This window comes from Ranitomeya imitator, chromosome 7 (genome assembly GCF_032444005.1).
Source record: "Ranitomeya imitator isolate aRanImi1 chromosome 7, aRanImi1.pri, whole genome shotgun sequence".
Lineage (NCBI taxonomy): Eukaryota > Metazoa > Chordata > Amphibia > Anura > Dendrobatidae > Ranitomeya > Ranitomeya imitator.
In genome coordinates, this window is record NC_091288.1 from 188,813,615 (window position 1) to 188,836,537 (window position 22,923).

General features: G+C 45.0%; 2 protein-coding genes across 3 annotated transcripts in view; both read right to left on the reverse strand.

Moving 5' to 3' along the window:
• PDILT (protein disulfide isomerase like, testis expressed) overlaps positions 1-6,659 on the reverse strand; it is a 42,724-nt gene extending 36,065 nt beyond the window's left edge. The window contains exons 1-2 of the mRNA XM_069734242.1: positions 6,266-6,659; positions 441-647 (exon numbers count right to left, since the gene is read on the reverse strand). Of these exons, the coding sequence (XP_069590343.1) occupies positions 441-647; positions 6,266-6,464 (406 nt within the window). The 5' untranslated portion in view covers positions 6,465-6,659. The remainder of the gene's footprint in view (positions 1-440; positions 648-6,265) is intronic.
• Positions 6,660-16,044: 9,385 nt separating this feature from the next.
• BAIAP2L1 (BAR/IMD domain containing adaptor protein 2 like 1) overlaps positions 16,045-22,923 on the reverse strand; it is a 78,514-nt gene continuing 71,635 nt past the window's right edge. For both annotated transcript variants that reach the window (XM_069734244.1, XM_069734243.1), the window contains exons 13-14: positions 21,205-21,245; positions 16,045-17,493 (exon numbers count right to left, since the gene is read on the reverse strand). In XM_069734244.1, coding sequence (XP_069590345.1) covers positions 17,418-17,493; positions 21,205-21,245 — 117 coding nt within the window. In that variant the 3' untranslated portion in view covers positions 16,045-17,417. The remainder of the gene's footprint in view (positions 17,494-21,204; positions 21,246-22,923) is intronic.

The window sequence follows — 22,923 nt, forward strand, 5'->3', positions numbered from 1 at the left end:
GATATGGTACCCCAGCTCTTGTGATCAGTGGACGTCCCGATGATGGGACCCCCCCAGCGACCATACATTTGTGACATATGCTGTGGGAAAGCGAAAGGCTGTTCATGGATTAATCCTTTAAACTCTTGACATAGAATGATTACTTATTAAAGAGGATAGGTCATAAATGTCCGATCAGAAGGGAGTCTTGCACTCCCACAGATCAGCCGTATCCATCTATTGCTAAGGCTGCTGATCAAAGGGGATGACCAGTGTGGGACCCCGACCGATAACCTATCTTAAGAGCAGATCATCAATATGTAAGTAGTGAACAACCCCTTTAACTATACCTAGATAACTGTATTATTTGCATTATTATATGTTGACAACCTCCTTATCTGAACTCCATGATTGCCCCTGAGGATTGGTCCCCCGCGGTATGTGCTCAGTTACTCACAAACCTTTGCACTCCGTTGGATTCTTCCTATCGCCATTTACAAAAAGTTTAAAAGTCGGAAACTCCTTAATTTCAAATTCTTTCCCAAGACTCTTCTCCACAGTGATGTCCACTTGACCAAATCTTATATCTGTCGTCTCTTCTTTGAGATGTGCTGCAGCTATAGAGAACTCTTCCTTCACCGTCTGCGAAGGTGCAGACAGAGCAACGTCTAAAATAAGCAATGTGAGAGATGATTTCTTATAATTACCAATAATCAAAAATGGATTACTAACATGTAAAACTGTAGTTAATCCATCCCCTCACCTGGACTGTAGAGGTATAAACATGTGTATGTGCAGTGTGTGTATATACATGTGTATGTGCAGTGTGTGTATACATGTGTATGTGCAGTGTGTGTATATATACATGTGTATGTGCAGCGTGTGTATACATGTGTATGTGCAGTGTGTGTATATACATGTGTATGTGCAGTGTGTGTATACATGTGTATGTGCAGTGTGTGTATATATACATGTGTATGTGCAGCGTGTATATACATGTGTATGTGCAGCGTGTGTATATACATGTGTATGTGCAGTGTGTATATACATGTGTATGTGCAGTGTGTATATACATGTGTATGTGCAGTGTGTGTATATACATGTGTATGTGCAGTGTGTGTATATATATATGTGTATGTGCAGCATGTGTATACATGTGTATGTGCAGCGTGTGTATATACATGTGTATGTGCAGTGTGTATATACATGTGTATGTGCAGTGTGTGTATATACATGTGTATGTGCAGTGTGTGTATATATACATGTGTATGTGCAGCATGTGTATACATGTGTATGTGCAGCGTGTGTATATACATGTGTATGTGCAGTGTGTATATACATGTGTATGTGCAGTGTGTGTATATACATGTGTATGTGCAGTGTGTGTATACATGTGTATGTGCAGTGTGTGTATATATACATGTGTATGTGCAGCGTGTGTATATACATGTGTATGTGCAGTGTGTATATACATGTGTATGTGCAGTGTGTGTATATACATGTGTATGTGCAGTGTGTATATACATGTGTATCTGCAGTGTGTGTATGTACATGTGTATGTGCAGTGTGTGTATACATGTGTATGTATGTGCACTGTGTGTATATACATGTGTATGTGCGAGTGTATATACATGTGTATGTGCAGTGTGTGTATACATGTGTATGTGCAGCGTGTGTATATACATGTGTATGTGCAGCGTGTGTATATACATGTGTATGTGCAGCGTGTGTATATACATGTGTATGTGCAGTGTGTATACACATGTGTATGTGCAGTGTGTGTATATACATGTGTATGTATGTGCACTGTGTATATATACATGTGTATGTGCAGTGTGTGTATATACATGTGTATGTGCAGTGTGTGTATATACATGTGTATGTGCAGTGTGTGTATACATGTGTATGTGCAGTGTGTATATATACATGTGTATGTGCAGTGTGTGTATATACATGTGTATGTGCAGGGTGTGTATATACATGTGTATGTGCAGTGTGTATACACATGTGTATGTGCAGTGTGTGTATATATGTGTATGTGCAGTGTGTGTATACACATGTGTATGTGCAGTGTGTATATACGGTACATGTGTATGTGCAGTGTGTATATACATGTGTATGTGCAGTGTGTATATACATGTGTATGTGCAGTGTGTATACACATGTGTATGTGCAGTGTGTGTATATATGTGTATGTGCAGTGTGTGTATACACATGTGTATGTGCAGTGTGTATATACGGTACATGTGTATGTGCAGGGTGTATATATACATGTGTATGTGCAGTGTGTGTATATACATGTGTATGTGCAGTGTGTATATACATGTGTATGTGCAGTGTGTATACACATGTGTATGTGCAGTGTGTGTATATACATGTGTATGTGCAGTGTGTGTATATACATGTGTATGTGCAGGGTGTGTATACACATGTGTATGTGCAGGGTGTGTATACACATGTGTATGTGCAGTGTGTATATACATGTGTATGTGCAGTGTGTATACACATGTGTATGTGCAGTGTGTATATACGGTACATGTGTATGTGCAGGGTGTGTATACACATGTGTATGTGCAGTGTGTATATACATGTGTATGTGCAGTGTGTATACACATGTGTATGTGCAGTGTGTATATACGGTACATGTGTATGTGCAGGGTGTGTATATACATGTGTATGTGCAGTGTGTATACACATGTGTATGTATGTACTCTGTGTGTGTGTGTGATAACATGATTATATTTTATCAAGTGTAATTTTTTTCGTTCAAGAATAAATGATTGTTGTTCATGGAAAAAAATAAGCCATCCCCTGAAAATAAGCCCTAACCCATCTTTCAGAGCAAAATATAATACAAGACCCTGTGTTATTTTGGGGGAAACACGGGATGTCTCTAGAGGTACTTGCTGCATTTTCTATACATGCACGGTGTGCTAAATGAGTGCGCACAGCAATTGTACCTTCTGGATTACCGGCAATGTAGCATTTCCTGACTCCGTTGGGGTATTTCTGTCGAAATACCCAAAAAACAGGATTCAGATCGGACCCCAATTGAAGCACTGATGGAATCACTTTTGGTCTCCATTTTAGTGGCGTCCATCTTTTCAAGCAGACAACTACTTTTGTAGAATGGACACAGCCAGAACAGAGGCTGAAAGGGGTATGGAGAGATGATGTCGGCCTCATTGTGCATTGAGGGCTAAATCTGAACATCCTATTGTCATGTCGGACGCTGTTCACACTAGGGCGTCCGACAGACAGCGGTAATTCCGCATTTGCCCACTATACGCTCAGTGGTGCCGGCTAGATTTTATCCAGGTTATCCAGGGTTAATCTGGCTGGTAATCTGGTTGGAGGCTGGGTCACGTCTGTGGCCTTTAAATAGTCATTCTGGACTTTGGGCGTCGCCGATTATAATGTCACGGGGGTATTGGGTAGACTAAAGCTGATTACCCGGGCCCCTGCGATATCCCTCAGACTAGGGAAAACCCTGTCTGTCCCTCTCCCAGAATTTACACTGATGGTGTGCTTGTCTGGGCCGCCAGGCCTGACCCTGACTCCTGTTTCAGCCCTATGCTGAAACCTCCACTCGCCACCCAGTGATATGACCACACACCAACCCCTACAGAAAGCACAGACAGGGAAAACTAAAAAAACGCACCACGCTGCAGACACACAGGAAAACACTATAATATGCACAGGGCAAAACAAACAAATATAGGAAGGAAAAATATGACAAAGGATCATACACCACCAGATACGATATTTCTTCTCCTAGACCACCACTCCAGACCGAGATCACCAGGCACAAGACACAAGCTATAATTGACGACACCCAATGTCCAGAATGACTATTTAAAGGCCACGGGCGTGACCCAGCTTCCAACCAGATTACCAGCCAGATTGACCCCGGATAACCTGTATAAAATCTAGCCGGCGCCACTGAGCGTATAGTGGACAAATGTGGAATTACCGCTGTCTGTCGGATGCCCTAGTGTGAACAGCGTCCGACATGACACCTATGTAGCCAAAATGTGCTATGATCCCGGCCTTAAATGGGTCAACCTCTGCCCATAAACACATACCAATCCATGGTATACAAATCAGTTTCCATTTATGGTCCCAATCACATGAGCCTACAAATTAACATGGCCCTGACGCCCATTTAATAGAGAGGGAACTGAACTTCCCATTCATTTGTATGGAAGTGCTGACCACCTCTACACTGACCACAGAGTGCGATGGAGACCCAATCCTGAGATCAACTGGTGAGACCACCATCAACTGTACATGTATGATGTGTCCAGTGGATATGTGAGAGGTGTACAAGATGGGAATGGGGCGAGCAGAGTAATCTACTGCAAGACACCTCTGATGGCTTCGCCTACCCGAGAACAAAAGGATCGAGCATTGAAATTCAACATGGCTGATCCCTCAACTCCTCATCGGTTGGGGGAAGAATTGGGAAGCCTCCATGCATATTACAGTAATGTCACCCACTCATGTTGAGGGGGACCTGCGGCCTATTAATGTATATGAATGCAATGAACAACATACAGTCTGAGGTGGGAACATGATGGACATTGGGCGGGGAAGCTCAATAAAAGCCTCAGAATCTCGACAAAGGGAAGAAATTTTCGAAAGGGTATAAATGACAAAGTTGCATAGGAATACATGGAATTTGTTAGATATAAAAAGTTCTGGAAAAGTTAAATTATTTAGAAAATAAGATATTTATGTATTAGACGGAGCAGCAGAATCAGGTTCCTGAAGTCAATGAGCGGAGACAGTCAAGGTCAGACAAGGACAGAACATCAAAGCGTTATAACATTATTATTAACGGGACTCTTATCACACGAGCAAATACTACAATAAAGACCTGGATAAATATTTGTATGAGCGGCATTTTAAGATCATGCACGTGGAAGATCATGATTTGTGCAGAACATTATGAATGAATGTACAAATCACAGTGATCCTATACAAAATCTGTTAATTTTTTTTGTATATTTAAAGGGCCAGTACTGAAGTTAGATCCTGCTTCCCCCATCTAATAGGCCGGAATAGGGAGTCCATCCATGTATTACATGGTTTGGCCGTTCATTTGAGAACATTTACTTTCTATGGTTGTAGAATGCGACTTTCCGAATAGGATAGATGGAAATTGACAAATTATAGGGCTGTATCTCATCTGTGACAAATTTTTTTTCCTCAATCTCTACCTACAACGGTACTAGGCAGTTGCATTATCAGCATTTTCCCTATTTAACGGCACATTCAGACGTCCACACAAATCTAAAAAAAACAGACAAAAGCATAATGATTAAATAGTTAACATGTTTTTTGATTTAAAAAAAAAAAAGTGAAATCCATCCTGCCTCGTCACAGTGACCGTAACTGGGGGAGTCCTAACTTTCTTTTGAGCTGGGCATTATTGATGTGGTCTCTCTAGGCCGTGTGTCCACTATTTGGGCTCAGTCCATCTCAGCCCTTGTCCACTTGCATGTCACTTGACAAACAGGAAGGTTTTTAATATTCGAGTTAGGACTGTCCCATTTATGGTCACCGTGATGAGGTTGGATGGCTTTCGCATTTTTTTTAAATAAAAAAACATGTTAACTAAGTACCGTATATTATTTTCGTGCACTATTGCTATTTATTTACTACAGGGCATTTAATCATTATGTTTCTGTCTTCTGTTTAGTGGCTAGTGTGAATGTGCGCCTACACGCTGCATGCACACCTGTTTATATCCCAGTTCATACCCATTTTTTTTTTTCTGTCCATACAAATCGGTCTGAGATCAGACTGGTGGAGCGTCTCTTGACCCAAGAATGACAGTTTCATAGAAATACATGAAGCTATAACACTCGTTATAGCAGTTCGTGCATTGTGGTCTGATCTCGGACCGATTCGTACAGACGTCAGAATGCGCCCTGAGAGTTACCTCCCTCCTGACCCCCCACACACAGCGCCACTCCTGTACACAGCCCTTGTCAGGTATTGCAGCTCAGTCCCAATCAAGAGTTCTGCTACAAGGTAAAAACAGCTCACTGTCCATAGTGGCGCCATTACCCTTCTTCAGTCATAATATATCCCCTATAAAAAGATTGGCAGAAGTGGTTTTCTTCAGCAGAATACAGTCAGTTTTTACAGCAGTCTGTATTCTGTTTACTGGTTAGCAAGACAACAGCAAATTAGATTTTTCAGAAACTATGAAATAAGAACATTACCATTCTTTGTAATACAATTGTTAAAAAAAATAGAATAATCCCATTCTACTTACAGAATTTCACCAATAAATACTTATTTTCGTTCAGGGCACGAGCAAAGTTGGAACTTGTGAGGACAAGGACATGATGATCTTCCTTGATTTTGGGGGCTTTGTACTTCTTCGGTTTAGGTCCAATCCCTGATTTTTCTTCCTGAGCTGCACCAAGAGCAAGAACGAAGAACACAGATGTTGTAAGGAGCAGGATATTCATTCTGTCCAGGGTATGGAGGGAAACGATGAAGAAAGCTCCATACGTTCCTCTAGCCGTCTGTTGTATTTCTGATACCAGCAGAGCAAGTGGTAGCTTCACACGTCACATTATCTGATTAAAATATTTCCAAGAAAAAGTTGCCAAATTTACTTTGAGATAGCGAGGCGCACTCACTGGAAGCATTTTGTAGCCGACAGACTTTCCGACTCTTCAGCCTCATATATAGTAGTAGATTATTCTACGCATGCCATTAGGAAACTTGTACAACTCACACAGTGGATTTTAATTCCTTTTCCCAATTTAGGATTAACAAATTAATCAAGTGATGTATGATTAGGGATTATTGCTACAAAACTTGGCAGATTTACAACCTCTCCTAAATGCTGCTGTGACAGGTAATCATATAGGGTCCTGGTTCCTAGAAGTACAGTAGGGGCCTCACCAAAATTTATTTCCAGGGTCCTCCATCAACCTTCGCCATTGATGGACTTTACTTACAATAACTTCCTGAGCTTTGCGGTAACATAACAGTCTATAAACGTGGTGGTTACACTATTAGGAACCATTGATCTTGGAAGCACAAAGATTGGTAATTCCATCAGTAGGTGTCACAAGGTTGTTGGGTATGCTACTAGGAGGCCCAAAGGTTGGTGGCAACACTACTAGGAGGCGCAAAGTTTGATACGTATATTATTAGGAGGCACAAAGCTTGATACATATATTACCAAGAAGCATAGAGCTTGGTGGTTATGCTACAAAGCTTGATATGTATACTACTAGGAGGCACAGAACTTGGTGGTTATGCTACTGAGCAGCAAATAATTTGATAGTACACTACTAGGAGGCAGAGAGCTTGTTATTTACATTGCTAGAAAGCATAGCACTTAGCGGCTATACCACTAGGAAGTATAGAGCTTGGTGGTTGCACTACTAGAAAGCATCGCGCTTGGTGGTTACACCACTAGGAGGTATAGAGCTTGGTGGTTGCACTTCTAGAAAGCATAGCATTTGGAGGTTATACTACTAGGAAGCATAGAGCTTGGTGGTTGCACTACTAGAAAGCATAGCACTTGGCAGTTATTCCACTAGGAGGCATAGAGCTTGGTGGTTGCACTTATAGAAAGCATAGCACTTGGTGGTTACACCACAAGGAGGTGTAGAGCTTGGTGGTTGCACTACTAAAATGCATAGAGCTTGGTGGTTACACCTCTAGGAGGTATAGAGCTTGGAGTTGCACTACTAGAAAGCATAGCATTTGGCGGTTATACTACTAGGAGGTTTAGAGCTTGGTGGTTGCACTACTAGAAAGCATAGCACTTGGCGGTTATACCATTAGGAGGCATAGAGCTTGGTGGTTGCACTAGTAAAAAGCATAGCACTTGGTGCTTACACCACTAGGAGGCATAGAGCTTGGTGGTTGCACTACTAGAAAGCATAGCACTTGGTGGTTACACCACTAGGAGGCATAGAGCTTGGTGGTTGCACTACTAGAAAGCATAACGCTTGGTGGTTACACCACTAGGAGGTATAGAGCTTGGTGGTTGAACTACTAGAAAGCATAACGCTTGGTCGTTACACCACTAGGAGTCATAGAGCTTGGTGGGTGCACTACTAGAAAGCATAGCGATTGGTGGTTACACCACTAGGAGCCATAGATCTTGGTGGTTGCACTACTAAAAAGCATAGCACTTGGTGGTTACACCATTAGGAGCCATAGAGCTTGGTGGTTGCACTACTGGAAAGCATAGCGCTTGGTGATTACACCACTAGGAGCCATAGAGCTTGGTGGTTACACCACTAGGAGCCATAGAGCTTGGTGGTTGCACTACTAGAAAGTATAGCGCTTGGTGGTTACACCACTAGGAGCCATAGAGCTTGGTGGTTGCACTACTAGAAAGCATAGCGCTTGGTGGTTACACCACTAGGAGCCATGGAGCTTGGTGGTTGCACTACTAGAAAGCATAGCGCTTGGTGGTTACACCACTAGGAGCCATAGAGCTTCGTGGTTGCACTGTTAGAAAGCATAGCGCTTGGTGGTTACACCACTAGGAGCCATAGAGCTTCGTGGTTGCACTACTAGAAAGCATAGCGCTTGGTGGTTACACCACTAGGAGGCATAGAGATTGGTGGTTGCACTGATAGAAAGCATAGCATTTGGCGGTTATACCTCTAGGAGGCACAGAGTTTGAAGGTAGTAGAGTAACAGAAACAGTCTCATTTCAATAGTAGGCAGTTATCAATAACAAATGCAACCTCACTGCTACACAGGAAGCAGGCAATTATCAATGGCAGTATACTATGGACTGTCTTGATTATGTATTCATGAGACGTGCTCTCGCTTTGGTCTTCCAGTGCAGACAATAGCCTCTCCTTGCTGTCTTAGGCCACAGAAGCCTTTACATTTATTTCCAAACTAGGTTATGTGAATGCAGAAAACTTAGACCACACAAAACAGATAGGAGAGACCTTGTTCTGATCAGGCCACACCATCATTTAGTGTCCAGGCCACAATGCCTCTCCCGTCTCAGTCTACAGTGCCATTCACAAGAGGATAGTCAAAAGCTACATCTCTTCTATACAGAAATAACAGCTAGTTTGGACCATCTAGTCAGAAGACTTGGAAACAACCCAGAAGGTGACCAGGGATATTACCTCCAAAGGGCCAAGGAACTCTGTTACGATCTGGTAATTCAGTACCACAATGGACATAGAAGTCAGAGCACATACAGTGACCTGACAATAACCCAAAAATATAGAAATAGCTCTGAGACGTGGAAACTCTGCTGACCGCAATCCCTAATCCTCTCCAACCACACACTAGAGGCAGCCGTGGATTGCGCCTAACGCTCCCTATGCAACTCGGCACGGCCTGAGAAACTAGCTAGCTTGAAGATAGAAAATAAGCCTACCTTGCCTCAGAGAAATACCCCAAAGGAAAAGGCAGCCCCCACATATAATGACTGTGAGTTAAGATGAAAAGACAAACGTAGAGATGAAATAGATTTAGCAAAGTGAGGCCCGACTTTCTGAACAGAGCGAGGATAGGAAAGGTAACTTTGCGGTCAACACAAAACCCTACAAACAACCACGCAAAGGGGGCAAAAAGACCCTCCGTACCGAACTAACGGCACGGAGGTACACCCTCTGCGTCCCAGAGCTTCCAGCAAGCAAGAAAAAACAAATAAGCAATGCTGGACAGAAAAAACAGCAAACAAAATAGCAAAAGCGGAACTTAGCTATGCAGAGCAGCAGGCCACAGGAACGATCCAGGAGGAGACAGGTCCAATACTAGAACATTGACTGGAAACCAGGATCAAAGCACTAGGTGGAGTTAAATAGAGCAGCACCTAACGACATCACCACATCACCTGAGGAAGGAAACTCAGAAGCCGCAGTACCACTCTCCTCCACCAACGGAAGCTCACAGAGAGAATCAGCCGAAGTACCACTTGTGTCCACAGGAGGGAGCTCTGCCACAGAATTCACAACAGAACTCTGCTGCCATGAAGGTGGGCACTTGGTTCGCAGAATGTTGGGTAGTTGATATGTGTCAAAGTAACATCCGTATGAGTTCCAGGATAGAGTATTTCTCAGCAGAACATAGTCCAGAGAATCACTCTGCCTCCTCCAGCTTGTCTGTGAGTCAACGCAGTTAAAATCTGACTCACATTCCCCCTCCCAAATCAATTCTACTGGTTAATTGTTCTCTGCTGGTCTGTACTTACATTGCACCAGCGCAAAACCACTTCAGCTAATCACTGACCACAGCATTCGCTTACCTAGGGCCATACAGACTGAGGGCAATAGCAGAGTGTTGGGGGGATGGGACCAATGGGCTATGAAGGATGGCAGGTAAGCAGAGCAGGAAACACAGGAAGCCACAGAGCCAGAGATGTAGAAAAAAACAGTAGATGAAGGGTTAAATGGTAGGCCTAAACCAGGCTGTAGATGTAGGTTGTAGAACCCACAGCAATTTTAGAGATAATTGCAGTGTAATGTGAACTGTATCGATGCCAGTTCGTAATGCATACGGAAGACGATAGGTTAATCGTCAGTTCTAAGGAGAAGTAAATACAGAGTGCATAAACCACAGGAGCTCACAGAGATCATTGCAGCGTAATGTGAAAAGTCTCTTGATAACAGCTGGCCATTCCTACAGCAGACAATGGGTTAAATCAGCAGATAGAGAAGTAGATGCAGACACACAGGAAATTGCAGAGAAGATTGTAGCTGAAAAAATCTGGAAGGTGGTAAACTCCAAATGGTATCTGAACACAACATTGACTAAATACCAAGGTACCAAGTGAGTCTAAATCAACCTTAAAAGGCCTTGGATGATGAGGTCGTTGAGGAGCACCTGTCAAGTTATTGAGACGGCCGCCAGGGCCTAGGGGCACTCGGTACCGGGTCCGGTCGCAATTAAAGGGGAGGTCACAGTGGCAGCGACTCGGTCCGTGGCCCTGACTCGGTCCGTGGCCCTGGGTGCCCAAGTAAAAGGGATAGTTTTTAAAGGGAGTTTTAAGGTGGAAAAAATTGGTGATGCCACCTGTGGTTCTCGGTCAGAGGTGACCGACGCTGCTTAAAGGGGTCCTCTGGGGTGATGTTGCTGCAGCAAAGATGGTGACGCTTCCCACAGGTGAAGCAGAGTCCCCAGAGCTCCCAAGGTGTATGGCAGGGGTGGTGAATGCCGGCAAATAAACGGAGGACACAAGTTTGTACCGTCTTTACCTGGTTTACTGGTGGTATCAGGTCACAGTCCAGGGTACCAGTAACAGGTGGGGATATGGTCTGGCCGGCCTGAAGGCAAAGGTGGATCCCTCTCCCAGGTGAGGTTTGTAAGCCTTCCTACTCGCGCTCATATGCAAGGTCCTTACTGCCTGTGGCTTTCTGATAGTCCTATCTCTCCTGTCCTGGGACAGCTACCCATAAGATGGGCAGTGCAAACCTATTTACAGGGTCTCCGTCATGACCCGGGCTCTTTGTCTACTGCTGCACCTTCAGGTGTGGGTGCAGACAAATCAGATAAAGTCCTTTGTCCTCCGGTTCTGCTGTGCGACCTAGTGTTCAACACAACCGTGGGCTGCCGCTTCCCGCGCTACAGCTCAGAGGGTGCCTGGTCACAGTTCACCTCTATGCTCCTTCCTTCTCCTGTGTTTCGTTCCTCAGGTGCTCACTAACATTCCAACCCTTCAGGTTATCATTAGTGATAAGCAAATATACTCGTTACTCGAGATTTCTCGAGCATGCTCGGGGGTCCTCTGAGTATTTTTTAGTGCTCGACGATTTAGTTTTTCTTGCCGCAGCTGAATGATTATATCTGTTAGCCAGCATAAGTACATGTGGGGGTTGCCTGGTTGCTCCGTTCCTGGAGCTGCAGCTCACACGTGGCTGCACGGCCCCACTATCTGCTCTCACTCCTCCCTCCCTCCAACAGACTTCCTAACTCCTCCTCCAGACCAGAATATCTATCTGGTGGAAGCTCTCCTGAATCCGAGTCCTGAGCTCCCCCTTCTGGCCTGGATTCAGAATGTGTTGCATGTAGGTGCGCTACCTGGTAAAGGGAATCCTCCTTGCTTCCAAGCATGACATTATCCTCCCCGAAAGGAAGGCAACATGACTGTAACAACCGGTTACCTGTGGTGTTATATTATGATGCCTGACATATTGCACAGCAAAGGGCAAAGGAACTAGGAGAAAAGAGGGAAACCTGGCTATTGAGTAGAAATAGGTGCATGACTGACACCTAACTCACTAACATCACCACTGTCGCCAGTGATTTCTAGGAATAGTCACCATCTGATAGGACATGTCATTTTTCAGATTGCAAATACACTAGCATGATGCACCAGACCCCCACGATGAAGGCAGGAGCAGCACAGGTGAAAAATAATTTTTTTGTGTGTGTGTTTTTGGAATTTGTGTCCTTTTCTAGCAGCAGATTTCAATTTTAGTATCAGGACTCATAAATATGAGGACCCTCGACATGGGTTGCGAGCTTGCATATTTTGGCCAAAATATAAACATTATTTTCTATTGCACATTTTCCCAATTTTTTGCAGGATGCAGCCAGGCCCTTTAGTGTTGGTTGGGTGAATTGTGGCGTCAGTTTTGTGGGGTGCGCTAATATAGTGCTGGGCAGCCGCCTGATCTAATAGTATGGGCATCATCAATAGGCTGTAAGGCAGACATTGTCCATCACATGTATCAGTGTGACTGGGGTCCTATACAAGCTCCAGCTGGGTTCATGTTTAATACTACACAACCACACCCTCCAAGAATTGGTAGGTTTGTGAGTGGCTGGTTTGCATCATTATTTTGCACCTGTGAGATCAGTGAGAACATTCGTCCTTTCTTAATACCCAATTGGCAGCAGCAGGTACAGGATCTAACGTAGTCAATGGTATTCAACATCTGGCCCCAGACGGGAATTGAACATGCTGCTATGAATCCTGAGAGGTACACTCGGTAGCCTCATAATCTCTGGAGATCTGGGGGATGAAAAAATTTCCAACGGTCCTTTAAAGTAGTTGATTTTTTCCCATCTCTAAACCTTCGATGACTCTTTATTGTAGACGAGTGGTTATCCGGCATGTTTCCCCTCCGCGTTGGAAGGTAATAGGGCTGATGACCTTCAACATCTTCTGGGATGAGTGCATGATGGCCATTTATCGGGCTTGTGACCTGTTCTAATGAACAAGTCATGTGCACAATACCCACGAGTGGGCTTGTAAGGCTCGTTGGCACAGTTCTCCTCCATGAAGAAGTGAGCAGCATCGAAAAACAGCTTTAATCTTGAGATTGACGGCTCGGACGAATTCAGTACTGAAACTGCATTTGAACAAGGTTTTCATACGATTTTGCAATTTGTTCGATGAGAACAGATCTACAACGGTATAGATTGAAATGTTTATATATGCTTTTCCACGGACTGTGTCCGGTATTACAGATCATTGGACCTCCGATCCTCTCACACGATCTCCTTCTCGACTCCCCTCTTCCCACAATCGCATACAAAATTTCTCACGCGCATCCCACCTATTCTGGAACGCTCTACCCAAACATATCAGACTCTCACCTACCATAGAAACCTTCAAAGAGAACCTGAAGACCTACCTGTTCCGACAAGCCTACAACCTGCAGTAACCACCGATATACCAAACCGCTGCACCACCAGCTCTATCCTCACCTACTGTATCCTCACCCATCCATTGTAGGTTGTCATTAGTGATCAGCGAGCATACTCGTTTGTGACTGCTCAGAGATTTAGTTTTTGTTGACACAGCTGCATGATTTACAGCTGCTAGCCAACCTGAGTACATGTGGGGGTTGCCTGGTTGCTAGGAAATCCCCACCTGTATTCAGCCTGTCTAGCAGCCATAAATCATGCAGCTGCGCCGACAAAAACTAAATCTCCGAGCCGTCACAAATGCTCGGAGACCACCCGAGCAACGAGTATACTCGCTCATCACTAGTTGTGATCCCTCGCGGGCAAGGTCCTCTCTCCTCCTGTACCAGTTGTGACCTGTGTTTAAGATTACTGTACTTGTTTTTTTATTATGTACACCCCTTCTCACATGTAAAGCGCCATGGAATAAAAGGCTCTATAATAATAAATAATAATAATAGGTAACGGCTTTCAAAATAAGCAGCAATTTTTTTTCTGTCTCTATGGTAACAGACTACAAAAAAACCTAGTGTAGTCTGGTGATGTAGTTGCTATTTCTTCCAATACTCTTCTTCTTGCCAATCTAATGATTGAATATTTGGGTTAAAATCCTTAATATGTTCCCAGATTCTTCCATAAAATGGGGATCAATAGTTCTTAGTGAGGTTGGATAAACCGTAAGTCGGGCTGGATGTGACGACAGAATTGTAGCGATCATTAAACATAGACAGAAGTCGTTTTTATACGAGAATATTTATTTTTTTCAGAGATCTTACAGCCAAGTGTTTTCTGATTTCATTCAAAGAAACATATATTCCTTTTTATGAAGTCACAGTTTTTTGCATATACTTACATATATATATATATATATATCTTTATATAAAGGCATTTATTGTTATCAGTAATATAACAATCAAAATAACTTAACCAACTCATTGCCAAGTGTGGAAGCGTTAAAACACTGAAAGAAAATGGTATATGTAAGTGGTCTGCACCCTGCGGCTCTCTCACCGTTGTGAGTCTGAACCGCCGCAGGCTGAGAGGCTGGAAGTTGCAGCCTCCCACCAGCGGGGGAGCTGCATCCTGCAGACCTTATATGAAAGTAACATAATTTTTTGCCGATATGTATATATTGTCATAACGGAGAAGATAAATACATAAAAGGAGAAATCACACTCAGCAGATCGTGACATAAGCCTTTACAGGCCTTGCAGTACATGTGCATTTGGTCTGCACTGTCAGGACAAATGAACAACTCAAATTTTCACCCTTAATATGGAACAATAACTAAATGACTCTGGGAAACCAGAACAAAGCCGACACTATGGTCACCAGATCAGTGTGTGTAATAGCTACATGTACAGTCCTGGGTCGAACTCGGCAGCACACACAGGCTTGATCAAATCATTTGCTGTAAGCATCATTTGCTGTAAGCATCGCTTTCCCCGGGGCCTTACATATAAAAGAGGCACCATTGATATTAATGGACAGCGGTAGTGCTGCACCACCAAGGTCCATTCAAATGGATACGCATTAAAAATAAATTGGAGGCTCAAACCTAACCAGAGATAATATATCACGGACTAGACACAGAGGTTGTGTTCAGAAAAAGGAGAATGAAATATAAGGTCACTGATGGAGTTAAACTCCCCAATACAGACTGCATAGATTTCTCGGGGACATGTTCACTCAAACATCATTTTACAGTTACAAACAGATATAAAAAGTAAAACTACCTAGCATTTAATATACTAGTGTATGAGTCCTGAGTTACATTCGGTCACTTTCAGAGCTACAATCATAATTCTGCTGGTTGGATGGAATCAGTCCCGTTTTAACATTAATAACCCTTAGCTTAATACGTATTTAAGGATTTTTTTTTTTTACTTTCTTTTTAACAGTGAGCTTCCAGGTTTATGTCATATACAAGGTCGGTTATTTTTTTTCACTCCGTAAACTAGATCTTTAAAGGGAATCTGTCACCAGGTTTTTTTTCTACCTAATGTGAGAGCAGCATGATGTAGGGGCGAAGACCCTGATTGCAGGGACGGGTCACTTACAGGGCTGCGTTCTGTAGTTTTTATAAAATGACTATTTTTCCAGCAGGATAATTAAACACTGATAAACCTGATGACAGGTAGTGAAACCACTCCCCCCATCTCCGATTGGCAGCTTTTTTGTGTGAATCCTGTGCATAAGCAGAAAGCAGCCAATCAGTGGTGTGGGCGGGGTTATACAGAGCTAAGCATTCAGAAAACTGACAGGACATCTATGGAGCATAACTGCAGAGAAGTAATGTCAGAGGAGGCGGCATTGCATCTATTCTTACACATTACCGTAACGAAGACCTGAAGTAACAAAACACATTGAATACTTGCATTAGAGACAATAGGGTATGTTCAGTTTTTTGGGGAAAAATGCTCGTTTTTATATCATTTTTATGTATTCAATTAAATGGGAAGAAAAAAACAAAACAAGAAAAGCTGTAAAAGAATTGTCCTGCTGTGGTTTAAAAAAAAACAAAAAAACATCCTCTTATATTTTGCTGCTTCTGTAAAAATGATTCATCCCCCTCCACATGAAAAACCACATTGAAAAGAACTGCAGCAAAAATGCAAAGTGTGAACAAACCCTTGGGAGTGCTAGCAGTGATGGCTGTTGTACATTACATCACCCCTAGTCGCTCCTTATTGCCAATTATTAAAAGGGAATGCTCAGTCTTAACCCTGCGGTTGTCTTCGGTCAAAAACGACCGACCTTGAACTTCAATATTCTTTAAAATATTCAAGATGCGGCTCTGAAACCCGTGGCCGACCGACCCATGCTCATTTAAGTCAATCAACCACAAGTTTCAGAACCGCATCTTGAACACCTCAAAAAATACCAAAGTTCTAAATCGGTCTCCCCAGAAAGAAGACAACAGCAGGGTTAAGATGCAAGTCTGCAGACACTATGTGACTGCAGACTTGTGAATGCTCAGTGCGCAGTGTGCGTACGGTTAGGATTCTCTCTGAATAGACAAGGGCGACATCGCCCAATACAAGTGAACTGAGCGAGGCCGGCTAAGTCATCAGAATGTGGCCGGGACTATGCAAAATCGCAATCGCATACACACGCCCGTCCGTACCCGGAGAATCCTGTCAGTGTGCACTGTGCTCGCTGAGAGGATTCACAAGTCTGCGGTTACAGCACCCAAAGGCTGGACAACCCCTTTGTGTCTGATGCAAAGACTACACTGTTGAATTGAAAATCAATAGCATATGATCGGTCAAGACACTGAACAAGCAGGGGGTTACTGTTAGACGTGAAGTTAGGGCTACGAAAAAGCCAATGCGAATGTAAAATCTATCTTTGGATGTGAATGAGGTGTTAGAAAAGCAAAATATTGGCAGCATTCCAGGTACAAGCCCTAAGAACACTTTCCAAAGGCGAAATCGGGTCCCTGTCCCAGCTCATTATTTCATAAAGCTTGATATTGTGACATGCGAGCAAAGTGCTAACAATGAAGACCGTTCTTTGTCCATAAACCTATTCACCGCAATAATTATTCCTGCTCAATAACATTGGCAACCAGCACGGAAATAAGAGTCCTCAATCAAACACGGCGCTCTCTTCTAGCGATCGTATCGTGTACACATTTTTTTTTTATTTTTGTGATTTTTTTTTTTGTTCCGGATGAAGATGCTCAAATCATTTCGAAGATCAAAAACAAAAAATGGGAAGAGAGAAATTATTTAACATAACAGAGGATACAGAAAAATAATTAAAATTAAATTAAGGGATTCAGCTCATCGTATAGCCGGTGCCGATCGATCATTGGTCATGGTGGGGCGCAGCTTGACAGTAGCAAACGGGTTTTCCCCACTGCAATAAAAGAAAATGGATCATGTTGTAAAAGAATTAAAATAATGTGAAGAACAAGATGCAGCGTCAATCTGTGTCTAAAGATGGAACTGGGGACGGGCCGTCCTGACAAGGGGGACAGGGCCATATAAATATCAATAGCAGTGTGCACGCATATGTAAAGGATGGCATATACCGTATGTTAATTACACTCTCAGTGCTGTAAGGCAGAGGACACCCAGGGGGACAAAGGAAACTGCCGGGAGCTACATGGTGGGAGACGCACACTGCAATGTTCTGCTTTATTTAGTAACAGCAGACAAAATATCCCACTAACCCATCCAGCCATCCATCCGTCCCTCCATTCTCCATCCAGTTTACTACCTTTCTTTCTGTCATGTACGGGACAAGAAGGTAAACTAGATGGACCAAGTATACAGTGCCACATAATCTGTGCCACCGGGCTCCTGAGATTGTAGTTCACTCACAAAATATATTGGATCACTTGGTACAGGCACTGCACAAAGAAAAGGTCATGCATGAAGGGAAGGTTTAGAAAAGAAAGGTTTTCATATCATCTATCCAATCCTCACTGCCATCGAGTTCACCAACCATCTGTCTATCTCAACAACCATCCATTCCAATATCTGACAGTCCGTCCAACACACTATCAGTCTGTCCCTACACTCTCGCCCCCCGCTTTCCATCCATTCCTGCACTCTTGCCCTCTTTCCATCCCATCCCCCTTCCATCCCCCATCTCATCCTCCTAACATCCCATCCTCCTTCCATCCCTCCATCTCATCCTCCTTCCATCCCTCCATCCCATCCTCCTTCCATTCCTCCACCCCATTCCTCTTCCATCCACCATCCCATCCTCCTTCCATGCACCATCCCATCCTTCTTCCATCCCTCCATCTCACCCTCCTTCCATTCTCCATCTCATCCCTCTTCCATCCACCATTCTATCCTCCTTCCATCCCTCCATCTCATCCCCCTTCCATCTCATCCTCCTTCCATCCCATCCCCCTTCCATCCCTCCATCTCATCCCCCTTCCATCCCTCCATCTCATCCCCCTTCCATCCCTCCATCTCATCCCCCTTCCATCCCTCCATCTCAACCCCCTTCCATCCCTCCATCTCATCCCCCTTCCATCCCTCCATCTCATCCCCCTTCCATCCCTCCATCTCATCCCCCTTCCATCCCTCCATCTCATCCCCCTTCCATCCCTCCATCTCATCCCCCTTCCATCCCTCCATCTCATCACCCTTCCATCCCTCCATCTCATCCCCCTTCCATCCCTCCATCTCATCCCCCTTCCATCCCTCCATCTCATCCCCCTTCCATCCCTCCATCTCATCCCCCTTCCATACCATCCCCCTTCCATCTCATCCTCCTTCCATCCCATCCCCCTTCCATCCCTCCATCTCATCCCCCTTCCATCCCTCCATCTCATCCCCCTTCCATCCCTCCATCTCATCCCCCTTCCATCCCTCCATCTCATCCCCCTTCCATCTCATCCCCCTTCCATCCCTCCATCTCATCCTCCTTCCATCCCTCCATCTCATCCCCCTTCCATCCCTCCATCTCATCACCCTTCCATCCCTCCATCTCATCCCCCTTCCATCCCTCCATCTCATCCCCCTTCCATCCCTCCATCTCATCCCCCTTCCATCCCTCCATCTCATCCCCCTTCCATCCCTCCATCTCATCCCCCTTCCATCCCTCCATCTCATCCCCCTTCCATCCCTCCATCTCATCCCCCTTCCATCCCTCCATCTCATCCTCCTTCCATCCCTCCATCCCATCCCCCTTCCATCCCTCCATCTCATCCCCCTTCCATCCCTCCATCTCATCCCCCTTCCATCCCTCCATCTCATCCCCCTTCCATCTCATCCCCCTTCCATCCCTCCATCTCATCCTCCTTCCATCCCTCCATCTCATCCTCCTTCCATCCCTCCATCTCATCCTCCTTCCATCCCTCCATCTCATCCTCCTTCCATCCCTCCATCTCATCCCCCTTCCATCCCTCCATCTCATCCCCCTTCCATACCATCCCCCTTCCATCTCATCCTCCTTCCATCCCATCCCCCTTCCATCCCTCCATCTCATCCCCCTTCCATCCCTCCATCTTATCCCCCTTCCATCCCTCCATCTCATCCCCCTTCCATCCCTCCATCTCATCCCCCTTCCATCCCTCCATCTCATCCCCCTTCCATCCCTCCATCTCATCCCCCTTCCATCCCTCCATCTCATCCCCCTTCCATACCATCCCCCTTCCATCTCATCCTCCTTCCATCCCATCCCCCTTCCATCCCTCCATCTCATCCCCCTTCCATCCTTCCATCTCATCCCCCTTCCATCCCTCCATCTCATCCCCTTTCCATCCCTCCATCTCATCCCCTTTCCATTCCTCCATCTCATCCCCCTTCCATCCCTCCATCTCATCCCCCTTCCATCCCTCCATCTCATCCCCCTTCCATCCCTCCATCTCATCCTCCTTCCATCCCTCCATCTCATCCCCCTTCCATCCCTCCATCTCATCCCCCTTCCATCCCTCCATCTCATCCCCCTTCCATCCCTCCATCTCATCCCCCTTCCATCCCTCCATCTCATCCCCCTTCCATCCCTCCATCTCATCCCCCTTCCATCCCTCCATCTCATCCCCTTTCCATTCCTCCATCTCATCCCCCTTCCATCCCTCCATCTCATCCCCCTTCCATCCCTCCATCTCATCCCCCTTCCATCCTTCCATCTCATCCCCCTTCCATCCCTCCATCTCATCCCCTTTCCATCCCTCCATCTCATCCCCTTTCCATTCCTCCATCTCATCCCCCTTCCATCCCTCCATCTCATCCCCCTTCCATCCCTCCATCTCATCCCCCTTCCATCCCTCCATCTCATCCTCCTTCCATCCCTCCATCTCATCCCCCTTCCATCCCTCCATCTCATCCCCCTTCCATCCCTCCATCTCATCCCCCTTCCATCCCTCCATCTCATCCCCCTTCCATCCCTCCATCTCATCCTCCTTCCATCCCTCCATCTCATCCCCCTTCCATCCCTCCATCTCATCCCCCTTCCATCCCTCCATCTCATCCCCTTTCCATCCCTCCATCTCATCCCCCTTCCATCCCTCCATCTCATCCCCCTTCCATCCCTCCATCTCATCCCCCTTCCATCTCATCCCCCTTCCATCCCTCCATCTCATCCCCCTTCCATCCCTCCATCTCATCCCCCTTCCATCCCTCCATCTCATCCCCCTTCCATCCCTCCATCTCATCCCCCTTCCATCCCTCCATCTCATCCCCCTTCCATCCCTCCATCTCATCCCCCTTCCATCCCTCCATCTCATCCCCCTTCCATCCCTCCATCTCATCCCCCTTCCATCCCTCCATCTCATCCCCCTTCCATCCCTCCATCTCATCCCCCTTCCATCCCTCCATCTCATCCCCCTTCCATCCCTCCATCTCATCCCCCTTCCATCCCTCCCTCCATCTTATCCTCCTTCCATCCCTCCATCTTATCCCCCTTCCATTCCTCCATCTCATCCTCCTTCCATCCCTCCATCTTATCCTCCTTCCATCTCATCCTCCTTCCATCCCTCCATCTCATCCTCCTTCCATCCCTCCATCCCTCCATCTTATCCTCCTTCCATCACTCCATCCCAACCTCCTTCCTTCCCTTATTCCAAATTGGCATACTTCTCCAGAAATAATAACATTAATGTCATACCTCAAAAATGGGTGTTTCATAACTCCATTTGGTGTTGGTTTCTGTTAGTTGCAAAAAAAAAAAAAAAAAAAAAATTTTTGAAAATGAATTCTACACTGTATATACTATGACCGATCACATTGTGTAAATATAAAAATGATAGACATATATAATTTATAATCCTTAGCACGGTTACTGGCAATACACAGAAGTGGCCAGTAGATGTCAGCAGTGTGCAGTAATCTCTGCGCCCTCCTTTCCTATGACAATGACCCCGTTACACCTGCCGGACAGTCGGGTGACTCCTGCGTGTGTGGAGAGGATTGGGGCTGGTGTTAGTAGTAAATGCACGATCCTAATGAGCCGAGCTTTCTTAACATTTGTGTAATTTGTCTTTTCCTTATTCCAGAGCCGCACAGTGCTATTTTTTAAAAGGAACCCGTCACCCCCAAAATCGAAGATGAGCTGCGGCCACCGGCATCAGGGGCTTATCTCCAGCATTGTGTAATGCTGCAGTGCCGGACACTTCTATAGGCTCCGGGTTACCTTCACTCCTCCCTCTAGGACACCTATCACTATAAATCTTGTGTCCTCCACTTGGTCCAGTTTTCGGCTATTGTGCTGGTAATACATGAAGACATATTCCCATCGGCGGCGTTCCCCTTCAATGCGCATCGGCGCGCTCCTGACAATCAAGGGCAAGCTGACCTCACCCGCAGCGATAAAACAGGAGAACAATGCAGATCTGAAGAGCTGCTGATTTCTGTACCTGGGGCAGCCATATACTAAGATGTAGGCTTCCTGATATTGCGATGGGTGTGAAGGTTTCCTGGGTGTTATTCTGGAACTTGCAGAATAAAAAGCTGCCAAGTCACTTAATTTTGGTTTAGCTGAATAATTCACATATCTACGCAGCTTGTATGTGAGGTATTTTAAGTGGTTTGTCGCTCATTTCTTGCCCCGCATGCAGGGGGGATGTGGGTGATAAATAAGAATAATGTAGCTTGTAATTCCAAGGATAAACAGCAGAGGGCAGCACCTGTACTCCGGATTCCAATGTGATAAAATCAGCACGATAAGGGGGTCCTTTAAGGAATAAACGGCACGGAGATTTGCAGGCACCTAGCACTATGACAATTCTAGCCAGAGAGAAAATTCCCTTTCAAATAGAAAACACAAGTCTCTTAAAATAGACCCGTCATCAGATCAAAAGTGGGAAGTTTTTGCTTGATTTATTCCCACCGCTCTCCAGGGTATTCAGTTTTGTTTTGTTTAATCCGCCATAAGGTATATGGACCTTTTTCTAAGCGTGTGACTCACATTGTTCCTCCGGGGCGGGTCTTCATTGCATTATTCTCCTGTTAGCCACACCCCCTAAGGGGGGCATGTCTTTATAGAATTCTCCTCCTGTTAGGCACACCCCCTCAGGAAAAAAAAAATGGGAGGGGAACAAAAAAGCCTATGTCTCTGAAAGAGTATGGTGGATTACAAAAAAAAAGAAAAAAAAAACCCTGAGGGCAGCAGCGGTAAAGTAAGAGCAAAAACTGGGCACTTATGACCTGGTGAAAGGGCTTGTCAGAAACAAGAACTTTCAGAAAGTTGCCACTGAGGTGGTCAGTCTTCTCTCGGCCAACAACTGGTTTTATCAAGGTAAGTGGCAAAGGGTCATATAAAGAATGTAATGTGTTGTATGGCAGATAAACAGCAGTCAAGGCGGGACAAGAACAGTTCCAGTCCTTC